A 13,373-nucleotide genomic window follows, 5' to 3' on the forward strand; every position below is an offset into this window, starting at 1 on the left:
AGAGGCGGCAGAGGCGGCAGCGGCGTCGGGGCGCGGCGGGCGCGGAGCGGAGCCCACCCCCATCACCTGTTACCTCCGCTCCCCAGGTTGCCTGAAGTTCCCCGGCGGCGCCCGGCAGGACGGGGAGCGCCACGGCTGCGGCTGGCGGGGACCCTACAGTGGCTGCTGCAGCATGGGCTGGCTCAGGGGGATTGCCTTGCTTTCCTTGGGAGTATTACTAGCAGGAAGAGTCAACTGCCAGCATGTGAAGAATAATGTGCCAAGGCTCAAATTGTCGTATAAAGGTAAGTCTGTTGTTCTCTCTTATTCTCGGTTTTCCTCCGAACCTCTTTTTCTCCTTGCCCCGTCGCTCCCTCCCTCCTCACCTTCCTCACTGCTCTTCCTTATCTTGCAAAGGGGAAACTGACATTAGAAGAAATTCCTGAAAACATTTTCTTGAAAAGCCTCTCCGTGCTGCGTTCGGTACCAGGCAGTTTAAACCCAGACAAAGAAGAGTTAGTTGCGATTGCAGACGAGGACTCCGGATCGTGCTGATCCCTGTTAGAGCATTTTTTTCAGTCTTGTGCTATTTCACCGGACTTTACTCTTCAAAACGATGAGTCGCTTTCGGCCACCCAGCTCACCTCCCCCGTGCTGAGCGTGCAGTGCAGCCCCAATTTCAGATCTGCTTTAAACATCATGGAATGGATAAAGATTTATATACCTTTTTTATTTTATATTTTAGGCATGAAGTGGTTAATTTTCAAGTCATGAATATTCAGTTTGTACAAATCTGACAATCAGATGCCTAACATAAGCAGTAGATGGTGGGTTTGCCAAGAAACTATAAACTGAAAGGAGCAGATCAGTCCAGAAAAGGAGGAGAGGACTGCTAGGCACCAGAAAATGCTGCCTATGGATGTTTAATGCAGTGCGATTTATTTGAACCAGGGTTGTTTTCGGTGTAGTCTGATGTGTGTCATTAGAGATCACAGGGAAGGTGTAACTGAAGAAAGAGAGCTGTGAGATTACGTTTATGTTTGAAATTGTGTAATGCCACTCACACTGCAGTTGTCAGTAATTAACTTTTGTATAATAGTGCCACTATGAAAGGGGAACAGTGAAGTAGACAGGCTCTTCTCTTTATCAGCATAGTTCCACTCTAAGTACATTTTCAGAACAATTCATTAAATCTGGAGAATGTACGACTGGGAAAGAAGTTTAAAATGTAAGAGCTGTGGAGTATTTTCTTTAAACGGAGAGCTGTACACCTAGGTACATACACATCTCTCTGAAGAGCTGCCTCCTCATAATTCTTAGATTATTGATGGCTGAGAGAAGGAGCTGCAGCTACGGTTCTGAAAGGAGAGAGGAAAAGTGACACATTGCTTCTGCAGAGGGAAAAAGAGAACATGTGTGTGCATGCCTGGTCATAGATGTCAATCTCAGTTTACAGCATAGTGTCAGTACATCTCTTGCCAGTAGAAATACGTTTTCCTTCTTTTTTCATCTTTCTCGTGCTGCAAATGAGAGGGAGAAAAGTCCTCTCTGATACAGGGCAGGCGTCATTTCACACTCCAGATGAAATAAAGAATTAAGCACCTGCAAAACTTGGATGCTTTGTGTGAAATAAATGCATGTGCCGGGTTTTCTTAAAGAACACATATGTGCATATTTGTGTGTATTTAAACTTGAAAATATATGAATGAAAAGAACAGTTTAAGGGTTTCAGAGTCTGTTAATGAGGAAAAAAAATCTTTAACACAAAATTGGTTTTTTTTGAGTAATGGAGTCTAAAGAAAGCTTCTACAGTAACTACATGTCATGTCAGAAAACTCATTAAAAAACTCTTAATTGCTTCCAAACTTCTACAGTTACATTGAAACTCAGATTAGTACATAGAAGCATAAATGCTATAAAAATATCCTGTAAAGGGGTTTAATGGCTAATTATTGTTGGGATTTTTTTTCACCTTTTAAAGTTTATCTGTGGCTCAAGTCTGCTACCCCTGCTCAAATTGGCTAAATGCACAGAAACTAATTTCAAAGAGTTGCCAAATGACTGATGGTGGTTTTCTTTTTTTCTTGTCTCTTTTTTCTCTTGTGGTTTTTTTGGTTTGTTTTTTTTTTTTTTTCCCCACCATGCTGGTGCTATATCTATGGAACCTTTAAAAAATATTTTGCTACTGTGCTGATTGGTTGTTTTCCAGTTCTGGTCTTGCTGGGATAAAGAGTCTCATTTTAATTTTTTAAAATATCAGATATCAAATCTTGCTATGTGGTCAGTCCTATATGAGCAAAGCAGGAAACTGAGTTGAACATCCAAACTCTTTCACACTTGGTGGGTCACTGTGCAACAAAAATGTGTTCAAATGGTGAGCAACCCTGTTTCCTATCTAGTGAAGACAGTAAATGTGTACTTAATCCCAAGCAAGTTGAAATCTGAAGACTTACAGGAATTCACACTGTAGCCTTTGATTCACGTATTTGACTTCAAATGTGTAACTCTGAAAATCAGATCGGACTGCTCACATGCTTAATGTTAAGCACTAGTGTAAATGCTTGGCCAGGTCAATAGGAGTGCTGCTGCACTGATCCCCAGGTATGGGGATATCATTATTAGTCTGGGAAGTCTAAGCCTTGTCAGCTGGTGCTTTTCCAGACAAATTTTGCTTCCAGCACAGTGCTCAGTGCACAGATCAATGTTAACACCTTGCGTAGGAACATCCTTAAGCGCTGTGGGTATTGAAAATACGCCTTTTAGGCACTGACAGAATACCTCACATGCTAATACTTATCTCTCTGGATATACTTCACCACCATGTGACTACGTGATACCAAGTGATTCATCTCTATTTAAACTGCTTGCAAGTAGAAAAAGAAGCTACTCAGTTAGTTACCCATTCCTCATCTCCATGAAGAGGTGTGGTTGAGGTAAACTTAAAATATTGAAAAAAAACCCCAAACGTGCAGGGTGAAAAGAAGGACCCAAGCGACTTCACTTTTTTGTGGTCATCATTGTGCTTTCTTTTAAGATGTATGCTTGTTGTCTGTCTAAACAAATACCTTGGAGCTAATTGTCACTACTTTATTTCAAAAGAAAATCAAGGATGTATTTTAACTTCTTGTTTGTCTCGACTAATTAGATGTCAAACATGGTTAAAGAGCTCAGGCGTTTGCTTTAAAAGTTAGCCAAATGAGTCATGAAGGGTTAAATCCCTGCCAACCTTGATTTCCTATGGTCACTTGCTTTCAAAGGCCTAGTATTAGCTCTGCCATTTCCCTGGTTGCTGGACAGAAGCTTTGGTGAACTCCTGCTCTTATTTCCTCTTAGCTTCTTATCGTTCAGTCTTGCAGAAGATTAGAAGCATCCTACGGGGCATGGTTTGGATGGGAAATGGCAGAGAAAATGTATAAATGCACATGTTAAGGCCACATCTGTGACCTGAAGAGATTCCCTCTGTTTATTGTAAAACAGAGTGCTGGTTATTTGGTTTACATCACCTGGATTCTGCTGGCATATTAAAGAAAGGAAATTTGAGGAGAGCAGTAGGGAAATCCTTGTCCACCTGAAATCTGTGGTGAAGCTCCTGTTCAGTTGCTTCTGGGTTTTGCCCTGTACTTTATCAAGTTTCCTAGCATTTTTATCTTTGTACATGGATTGGAAAGGTTTTGCTCAGATCATACTCATCTCCTTATTTCAGTCAAAAGGAATTAATATGATTAAAAGCCTGATCCAAAGTTCATTGGAGTCCCTAAATGCTGGATCATAGCCTACATGTGGTAAAACCAACAATAAAATTGAAAGCTCAGTTGAGCTCTTTAACCACTGAGCTCTTCTTGTGTCCTTCAGAGACTTTGTGTCCTGATTGTAGAGTAACAAGAAATGTCATTGTTGATGTATCAAAAGAAAAAGAATCTTCCCTTAAGAGTGTAGGGGACTTTGTTCTTGCCTTTTTTTTTGGTGTGTTTTTTCTAGTGTCATTGACTTCAATCCTGATGTTGGTTTTAAGTCTCTATATTGTGTCACCAGGTCACAGATTCTGTTCAGGAAACTCCTATTGAGCACAGAGTTCTCAGAAAGATGGTGATCAAGTTGAGTGTGCAAAGTTTAAAACAATAAATATAACCTTAACTCCAGATGGATTTCTTGTATCATTTATTGTTTTGTATTTTCTTTTGCTGTCCTCTGCCTGGGAAGGTAAAACCACAAACAGAGATGGAACCAGCTATAGTACCCTTTAAATATAAACAAATAAGCCCAATGAAAGTTTCCATTAACAATTCCTTGATTTCCAGATTTTTTTCATAAAGCAACCCTGATTTTTGCTTCCACATGAGTAAATCTTGTCAACCCAACTTTCTCAAATCCATCTGTCACGTCTTATTTGTCTATTGAAAATTACTAAATGCTGTAAGTATGTTTTGCAAGAGTACATGTGTGGTTCTCCTTTGTTATTGTTGCTCAATTGGATACATATTACTTGAGAAAAAGTAAGTGGAAAAGCATTGCACACAGATTTAGCTCTATTGCTCCTTGGCTTCAATTCAAGCCATATTAAAAGTTAGTGTCTTGTTTAAAGTTGCAGTGATAGTGACAACTACTCCATCCTTGATGTGCAGTTGATTTACAATTTTATAGCATGGATTTTTGTCCAGATGAAATCCTGGCCCTAGTGAAAGCAATGGCAAAACTTCTGTCTGTTTCAATCTGTCCCACATGGGGTGATGAGGGGGGAATGGCACCGCACTGAATTACCTGTACGTACACTAATGTAAATATGATACCTGGCTTGTAGTTTGTTCACCCAGAGTGGTTGTAGTTGATGACCTGCCAGTGGGTTTGATTGTGGTTTTTCCTTTCCTTCAAACTTTATAACTCACAATTCAATACCTCTGCAAATATTGGGAAAGCAGGACAAAGTGGGAGAAGGAAATGGAGAGAGAAATATTGGCAAGGGAGCCTGTTTCTCTTGAGCTGGGACCAGTATTGGAGTTTGTCTCAAATTTCAAGGTGTCTGCTTAAAAACCTTTGCTTAAACTATCTTGTGAGAGTACTGTCTGAGGGAAAAGCCTCTCTGACATGCCTGAAAGTGAGAGAACAGCCCTGGCTGAGGAGGAAGACTGTGAAGGAAAGTAAAAAAGGGACATTTGCATCTTTATATTCCACCATTTGTGACAAAATTTTTGCACGGCTCCAGTGCTCTCAGACCTCACAGTTCAGTCAGTGCAGGAGGCTGCAGGACAGCAAAGGTACCAAATGCATCCACAGCCACATCAGCTTTTTTTTTTTTTTTTCCCCAAAATTATGAGTCTTTCAGGGAAGATCTGTGTATTGGTCTTTCTATCAACTGGTTGACTGGGGTCTTCCCAAGACCTGGGAACTCTCAGTGAAATGGTAGGACTACCCTGCCTGGCTCTGACAGCTCACAGGCTGACAGGAGGGAAAAGCTGATGAAGGAAGTGCCTAAGCTCAGATCTTGCCTATATAGGGAAATTTTCAGCTGGCTAATTAGGGCCTGAGACTGGCAGTGTAATTGGAACAAGGAGGGTGAAAACCTAGCCCAGCATTCTCATTTTGCATTTCCAACTTTCCCATTTAATTCCAGTGGAAAAAGTGGTTTCTGAATTACAGAGCCTCCCTATTCTGCAAAGCTGAAGTTCTCTATAATTATTTTTACTGTATGGTTTGCAAATGACTGAATTATTCTTGGAAGGTGCTGTATTGACAGCCATGGAAACTCTTTTGCTGTAGACAAGGTGTGCAGCACTTACTTGTATTGTTTGTAACAGCATCTTTAAAACTCTGACCTAGTGAGGAATTTAAATATCCATGGTTACACTGAGCTCAGTGAATCTTCTGATATGTGCAGTCTGCCTTAAAATGTACTTCTGTGCTTGAAGCTTTTGATCAGGACTGAGGTACTTACCTATTTGCTTAGGGTTTACTCAGGTGTATACTTATTCCATAATGTTTAGCAAAACAGTATTTAAAATGAGAAACCTACTCATAGCAGGTTGTTACAATGTAAATGGGTTATTTTTATAATCTCTCCTGCAGGCGACTCTGTATGAACAGAAAGCATTTCCATGAAGTTCCCACCTGAAAAGAAGCCATGAAATTATTTGTATTTTTAACTCATGTTTTTTTTATTTGAAGTGTTTTTCAGTTTTAATTTAATGCATTGCTTTACTGTGATCCTTTTAATATGGTTTTGGTTTGCTTAATCACTGATTGTGCATATGGCCTTTAATGCCCACAGCTGCTGCTAGAGAATCTTCTTTATTTACTTCCTCTGGCCCACCGTCTTTTCCCTTATGTGCATACCTGGAACACTACAATGGAAGTGCCTGCAATACAAAGTTATTCCAGTATTTTCAACACTTTCTTCATCAGCTGGAGCCTGAGTTGACCCCAGTTCAATCTGAAGCAAAATCCCATCTTCACCTGAGGCAGTGCCTAAGTGACTGAGAAGCAAACAAATCCTTCTAAGTGGTGTCAATGGTTGTGACATTTTCCAGTTGTTTGAAAACTCAAAAGGGTGAAATTGTTTTCAGGCTCCCACACACTTATTTCTAAGCAAATGTGTGGGGTGGACCCTGGGAGCTCTATGTCTGACTTTTAAATGGAGGTACTGTAACCTGTTATGGTGCTCTTGTTAAGTAAGGTTACATGTAAAAATTTGTTGCTGCTGTTGTGCTGGTGGGCGATTCAGCAAATTCCTTCCCTTGCAGGATTAAAGCTCCCTTCAGAAATGTCTGCAAGTTCATGGTCCTCCCACATACAGCCTTCATATAGGTTAGCTGCTCTCTTGCAGCAACAGCTGTGAATAGTGAGAATAACTGTGGGGATAGTACTTTTACTTGACTTTTCCTTTTTTTTCCAAGTGGGATAGTGTCTGGATATACAAGAGAGAAAAGTATGGCCACAGCTGTTGAGAGCATCAGAAATCTTAAGAGTCTTGTACCCTTTCTCTTGCGCCACAGGAGGTTCTCTGTGGTGTCTCTCTCCTTCTTTGTGACTGACGCAGTCTGCCACTTTAGGCTCTTTTCACTCTCAGGGGAAGGAGAGGTACTCCCAGAGAGATAATCTTGAGTTAGGCAGACTGAACGAGACTTTAAGGGTGCTCATCACTTGTCTTTGACTGTAACAGAAATTAAGCTTCTTGTTCATTTATTTATTTTCTTTCTCTCTGGGAATGTATCAAAAGAAGGTACTGATTAACTGCTATGGAATAACTTAAGCTGTATTTTGATCCACACCTTCCTAATTTAAGAAACTGTTTTTGCCTAAATGAGTATTTAAAGCAGTGTAAAAATTGAGCTGATTAAACATGCATACGACAGTATTTGTGATCTTGATGTCACCTGTGACTCTATCTAAATTTTCACCAAACTTGCATTGTAGAAAGAAATAAACAGTACCGCTACATTTTTCACATTCTTAAAACAATTACCTAATTTACTTCTCACGTTTCCCCTGTCTCACCTCCTTAATAAGCTCATCCCAAATCCACTGACACATGCTGGAAGTGGCTGTCTGGGGCTACAGAGCTTTACTAATTTAATGGCTTAATCATTTAGAGCTTTCAATAAGCTGTCCCCTGGCTAGCTCCATTATCATCTGAATGTTTCTGTGCTTTAAAGAGAAAAACATATTCAAGATTCAATTTCATAGAGCATGGTTTGCAAATAAAAATCTGTGTGTATATGTGCAATTCAAAGGACAGGTGTCATGACCCCGAGTCTACATTTTTTCAGCTGAACTATTTAAATAGTGAGAGTAGGATGAAATCTAATTTATTGATTTCTAAAAATTCTGAATAGATTTAAAGTTTGGGGAATTCTTTTCTCCCTTTGGGGATTACAAATCCCCCTTGAACTAGACATATCTACAGCAATCTGTGAAATGTGTGAGCACTACTCTACTTTGTGTCACATCTAGTTTTCATCCTTTGCTGTTTGATAGCCAAACACAGTAAAGTCAGAAGTTTTTGCCATTCTTCTAATGTTTTAAAGTTGTTTGACATTTATTGGGCTGCCTGCTTATCTCTCCAGCTGGATGTTGCAGAAACTTTAGAAGCAAGCAGTCAAATAAAATTCTCATCTCTTATAAATATTTTCATGCAAAGTTGGATTTTGCAGGGAGCAATCTGTGGAATGAAGTAGTTATTTGCTTTCATCTAACTTGTGGAAGGAGGAAAAAGAAAGCTCTCCTTTACTCCTCACTCTAATGAAGTTGGCTCATGTTGGTTCTGACCGCCCCTCTTGGGTCCCTTTGAAATTCCAGCCTTGTATGAGAAAAGGACACAGAAAAGCTTTGTGAGATAATTTAAAGGATTTAGAGCTGCTTCTCAAGGGGGATGGTTGGTGGCCTTTTCTAGAGGAATCACATGATAAATCCAGCTCACAAGAATCCAAAAGAGCTGCAGAGAGTGCAGGGCACAGCCTTCATCTCCAGCTGACACTGGAATGACAATAACTCTCCTTTGCCAGACACAGATCCCATATGTGGCCAAGACACAGAGTGAGGTCCCTTAAGATGAAGTGATGATTTCAGGGTGTTAACATTACTTTGAATTTTTTCATGGATTTCCTAGTGCAACTTCATTACTTTTTCATGAATGTGTAGTCTGAAATAGTTCTGACTCCTAAGGAAACTCTTTTTCTCAAAGCACAACAAAGGTCATATCAATATTAATTAGTGTTGCTCTCTAGTATCTGAAGGCCAGCTTTGTCTCTCCTCCACCACACCAGGTCCTTTCCAAGATTTCCATCCTGCTAGGCCCATGTGATAAATCCAGTTCCTGTTGAATGATAGGAGGGACAGCAGAAATTATGTCTGGGGATCTGGGAAAAACAACTTTATCTTCAAGATTGTGCTTTTCCCCATATTTACTTCTACTGCAGCAGATGAATGACTCTATCAAAACCTCGTGCTCTGATCGCCTTGTAGATAACAACATAAAGGTTGAGGTACCTGCAAATTGTAAAGTTAGGAAATTTCTTCATTCTGAATTGCTGCTCTTAGAAGAAATGTCAAGAGTCACCCAACAAGATCAAGTGTATATTCAATTGTATGGGAAGGTGTGATAACATTTTCAAAGAGCTCTACTTGTCACTTCTCTGCAAGGTCACAAACATCAGCAAAGCAGCATTCCAGGGTGTTGGCTGTTGGGTTATCAGTATGGTAAACCTCAGTCTGTATTTTTGTTCCAAATATGTATCCCTAGTTTGTTCTCTAGCCGTAAAAACTGACCTGCAACAAGCTGGCAAGTGAGATTTCGTCTCAAGGTAAAAGATTCAGGAATTTGTTAAAATTGAAGGAAACTTTTCATAGCTCATTCTAAAGGAGTTTTATGAAGTATTAACAACAATATTATATATTGATAATTTTGTTTTTCTCTGCAGCTTGTAGTATTGAGACCAACAGTTACATACATTTCTACTTCTAATTGTTCACATTTTTTTTCTCATCCGTAATGGGAAACTACCAGATATTCTACATCCTTTTCTTGCATCCTTTTACAAATCTGTGTGATTCATCATTCTTTAAACCTGAATTGTGACTCACTTCTTTACTGGACAATAGTCATAAATCAGGAAAGTTTTTATTTAATATCGCCTACATCATCTGCAAATGGAGGTTGGACATTAAGAGAAACCCAGCAGCACAGCTGATGATACACAGAAACTCTGTACTGTGAAGAGAATCAAAGAAAGTACAATAATGTGAAATCCTATTAATTCCTTGGCTATTCTCTGTCAGCTTCTTCACCTGTAAAGTGGTATTAAGTGATTTCATGAGTAATTGCTGGAGGTCAGAGACTTGCCATGCTTATTCAGAGCTGTATCCACCTCTCAGAATAATCCCATTAATGTGTGTATTCAGAGTTGAGTCAGAACTTATTTTTCATCAACATAGAAAGGGCTTAGAGGTACTTTAAAGTGATTATAATAGTAATATTCACAGCTGTGTGTACCTGTGACATGAAACACATCCCTATTATCCAGGAAGCATATCTAATTCAGTTCCTTTGGATATTCCAGACACTTTTAGACAGGAGCCCTTCAAAATGTTTTTTGGGGTATCTACCTGTATTTCAAGCTTAACACACTGTGAGGGTGATTACAGATAGCTCTGGAGAAGAGCCTTTATGTTCAGTCTTTGCAGTATTGTCTACCAACAATGAGTGTGTTCATGCTCATGAGATTCTGGCCAATTTCTGAGTTTAAGCTAGGGTTTTTTTCTTATCATGGCTGATAGTCATATTTTAAAATTAAGAGGGAATAAAAAGTGGTGTTTTTTTTGTTTATTTTTTGTTTGTTTTTGTGGGGGTTTTTTCTTCTTCTTTTTTTTTTTTTTTTCTTTGTGATTATCAGACCAAACTAAGGGGCAATTTCTCCTATTCTGCTCAGTCTGAGCATACCTTACCAAGCCACTGGTGCTAAACATTCCCTGGCTCCTTCAAGTGTATGTGTTTCCTTCCCAAGAGATTCTGGACAAAAACTTTCTTTTTCTTTGGGCACACATCCTTTTTTATGACTTCCCATACCCCAAATGTTCTCCAGACTTCTTCAGGATGAGGGCAACCTTTCCTAGACACTTGGGGAAGTATTCAGTAATCAGTTGAGTCAGTTATAATTGCCTATCATTTGTGACTCACTCACTGGAAAACTGTTGCTTGACAGCCCTAGTTCAGACCTAATAAAGAGGATATACTGCTATAGGAAATTCATAAGTAGAATTTTGCATCTCAGAAAGATTTGCATCCTCATTCCTAAAATAAATAAGAAAGCACCTGTTCCATTTTTCAGCCTGGCCTATGAAAATAAAATTTGTGTTTCATATATTCCACATACCTTAAATGCAGCATTTAAATCTTATCTTCATTGAATTATCTCAAGGAATGTTTTTCTTTGCTTTTGTACTTCCTTGTGCCACTTATATGATGTAATTGTTGTTTGAATAGCATTCTTTTTCTGTAATAAGCTAACCATTTTCATGCCATAAATTAAGAAATACAGGAGAAATACAAGTTTTCACGTGATTTTGATGTTCTTTTGAACTTCAGTTGGTAGTTTAACACATTAAACCATGGTGTCTTACTTGACCTCATGCTACGTAGTTTTCTTTCAATTTTGCAGGTGCTAGAAGAGCCAAGTTCAATTCTTGAGGCTGGCAAAAAGACCAGCTGAGAGCATTGACAAGGTCTTGTTTACTGGTGTCAAAAGACTTTTTCATATGTTTTCAGAGAGACGAGTGTCATGTGTATTGTTATTCTGTATTAGAAATTTTAAGCAGTCATGAACTATTCTGGTGTAAACCAAATGTAACATCATAACTGTGACTGCAGTGCTGCATGTTTAGACCCCTGATGCTGCTAATTGACATTTTACCAAAGGGAGTGGGGACATATCTGAGCAATGCATCTTGTAGCTTTTTAATGCAATTTCCATAGCTGAGACCATAATCAGCCCCTTAAGGTTGTTTCTCATAACTGCCACTCTTAAATTTTTTTTTCTGCCAGTATATAGGAATATAATAAATACTGAATTTTGTTTCACTGTAGGTTCACCCCCATTACTATGCATAGAAACTATTTTACCTTATGCCAGACATATGGAAGTGATCAGTGTATGTAAATTGTATGATGAGAGGTGAAATACAGCTTTCTAGACAAGGAAATATGTACTTGTTTCTGGTTATAAGATACTGAGAGCACACCAGAAAAAACTTAAAGTCTTAAGACAAGTTTTCCTTTAAAAGTAACAATTGGCGAGAGGGTGGAATAGTGATGGTTTTTGATAATCACTATGAAAGCTTTGTCCTGAGCTGAACTGCCCAGTCAGATCTCAGGGTTTAAGAGGCAATTGCTTGCATGTGCAGGGCCAGGCCATGGACCTCCTCCTGAAATGCAGAGGTGAATTGTTCTGGGACCCACTGTGCTCAGTAGTACAAGTCAAGTTCTCAAACATGGGGTTTAACTGGCAGGGCCAGTTTAAATGTCTGCTTTTCATTTTCCTCCTCTGATGTCATGGTGCCCACAGTGCAGTGACTTGAGCCCATTCTAAAAGATCAGGTTTTGAGGGGCTCAGTTATTTTTTGGAGGAAAAACCAAGAGCTTACTTCAGTTATGCTTTTTAAATATGTTTTAAACTTACTGTCCCCCAGATGGTGACTAAGAAATCAATACTTATTTTATGTCTAATAAGCATTCACTGTGCTCCCCAAATTTTCCATTCCAATAAAGTCGGATTTTTTTTTCATATTCAGTACTTCAGAATAAGAAACTAATCTAGAGTCTGGCAGGCCTTTATTCTAAGGCATTGTCATAGCTTTCATTCTGAGTTGAAAAATGGACAGATCATTGGGTTTCATAAATGTGTGGAGGAGCTGTCAAAGTTTCCATTTGCATGTGAATGGTCAGCTGAGGTAGGAATGGGGATATGTAAATAATTCTCTAGCTAGCTCCTGGCAAAGATCATTGCATTTCAAAGTACTGTGAAAAGCAGCACCATAAAACTTTAACCTATTCACTGGTATGGAAACTCCCACACCTTAAATTGATCTACTCTAATAATGACCACTTGGGGAAAAATGAATCTTAAAAAGCAATATCAGGTCTCCAAGTACTATATGTTTTCTGCCTCTTTTAATATTTCATAAAAGATAAGCTAAAAAAGCCCCTCTTCCTTCTCCCCCAATGAAGGGGGGAAAAAGGAAAAAAAAGCACAAGATCTAAGCAGTAAGCAGATGCAGACCTTCATTGGAAATCTGGCAGATAAGTATGATAGGAGTGAAAGAAATGTAAAGGATTTGAGTATTATTCTGTATTATGTCAGTATCTGACCCAGGAGCCACCCAAAAAAATCATTACTTTAATCTTCCTTACAAACTGCCCAGCATTTATTTCACTATTCTGTTCTGCTGCTGTACATCAGTACATGTTCAGCTAGATAAAGCTGAATGTTGTAGTTTAAAACCAAACGTGTCCTTCAAAATGCACAGTTCTTCGTGTATCCAAAAAGGTGAAAAAGTAAAAGCAAACAGTAGAAAAATGAGGAACACAGAGTAAAACAAATCCTAATAGGCTCAGAGTCAGACAGTTTTCTACATATATTATTGTGCCTCTTATCTGTTTAGATAGAATTGGCATGTGTATATATGGAGAGACAATGATTTACTAAGCCCTTTATGCCTGAAACAGCTTCAAGACCTGTGATTAGGCAGGCACAAGGACTAGAAAATGTTTCCAAAGTAAAGTTCACCTCCAAAATTGATACAGGTTATGTACCTACCACTTGATAATGAGATAGTTTGGGACTGTTGTAGTTTACCAGTATAATTTCCCTGGTACTGTTTTGTAGTTCCCATCTACTTACGTTAAAATA

At 39.0% G+C, this 13,373-nt stretch overlaps 1 protein-coding gene across 3 annotated transcripts in view; it reads left to right on the forward strand.

Moving 5' to 3' along the window:
- SEMA3A (semaphorin 3A) overlaps positions 1–13,373 on the forward strand; it is a 278,963-nt gene that overhangs the window by 113,778 nt on the left and 151,812 nt on the right. For 2 of the 3 annotated variants that reach the window (XM_039723771.1, XM_039723769.1), the window contains one exon: positions 87–284. In XM_039723771.1, the coding sequence (XP_039579705.1) occupies positions 173–284 (112 nt within the window). In that variant the 5' untranslated portion in view covers positions 87–172. Of the gene's footprint in view, positions 1–9; positions 285–13,373 lie in introns of those variants that run through there. The other variant, XM_039723770.1, reaches the window with a different exon arrangement.

The sequence above is a fragment of the Passer montanus genome, unplaced genomic scaffold (assembly GCF_014805655.1).
Source record: "Passer montanus isolate IOZ18808 unplaced genomic scaffold, ASM1480565v1 scaffold50, whole genome shotgun sequence".
Lineage (NCBI taxonomy): Eukaryota > Metazoa > Chordata > Aves > Passeriformes > Passeridae > Passer > Passer montanus.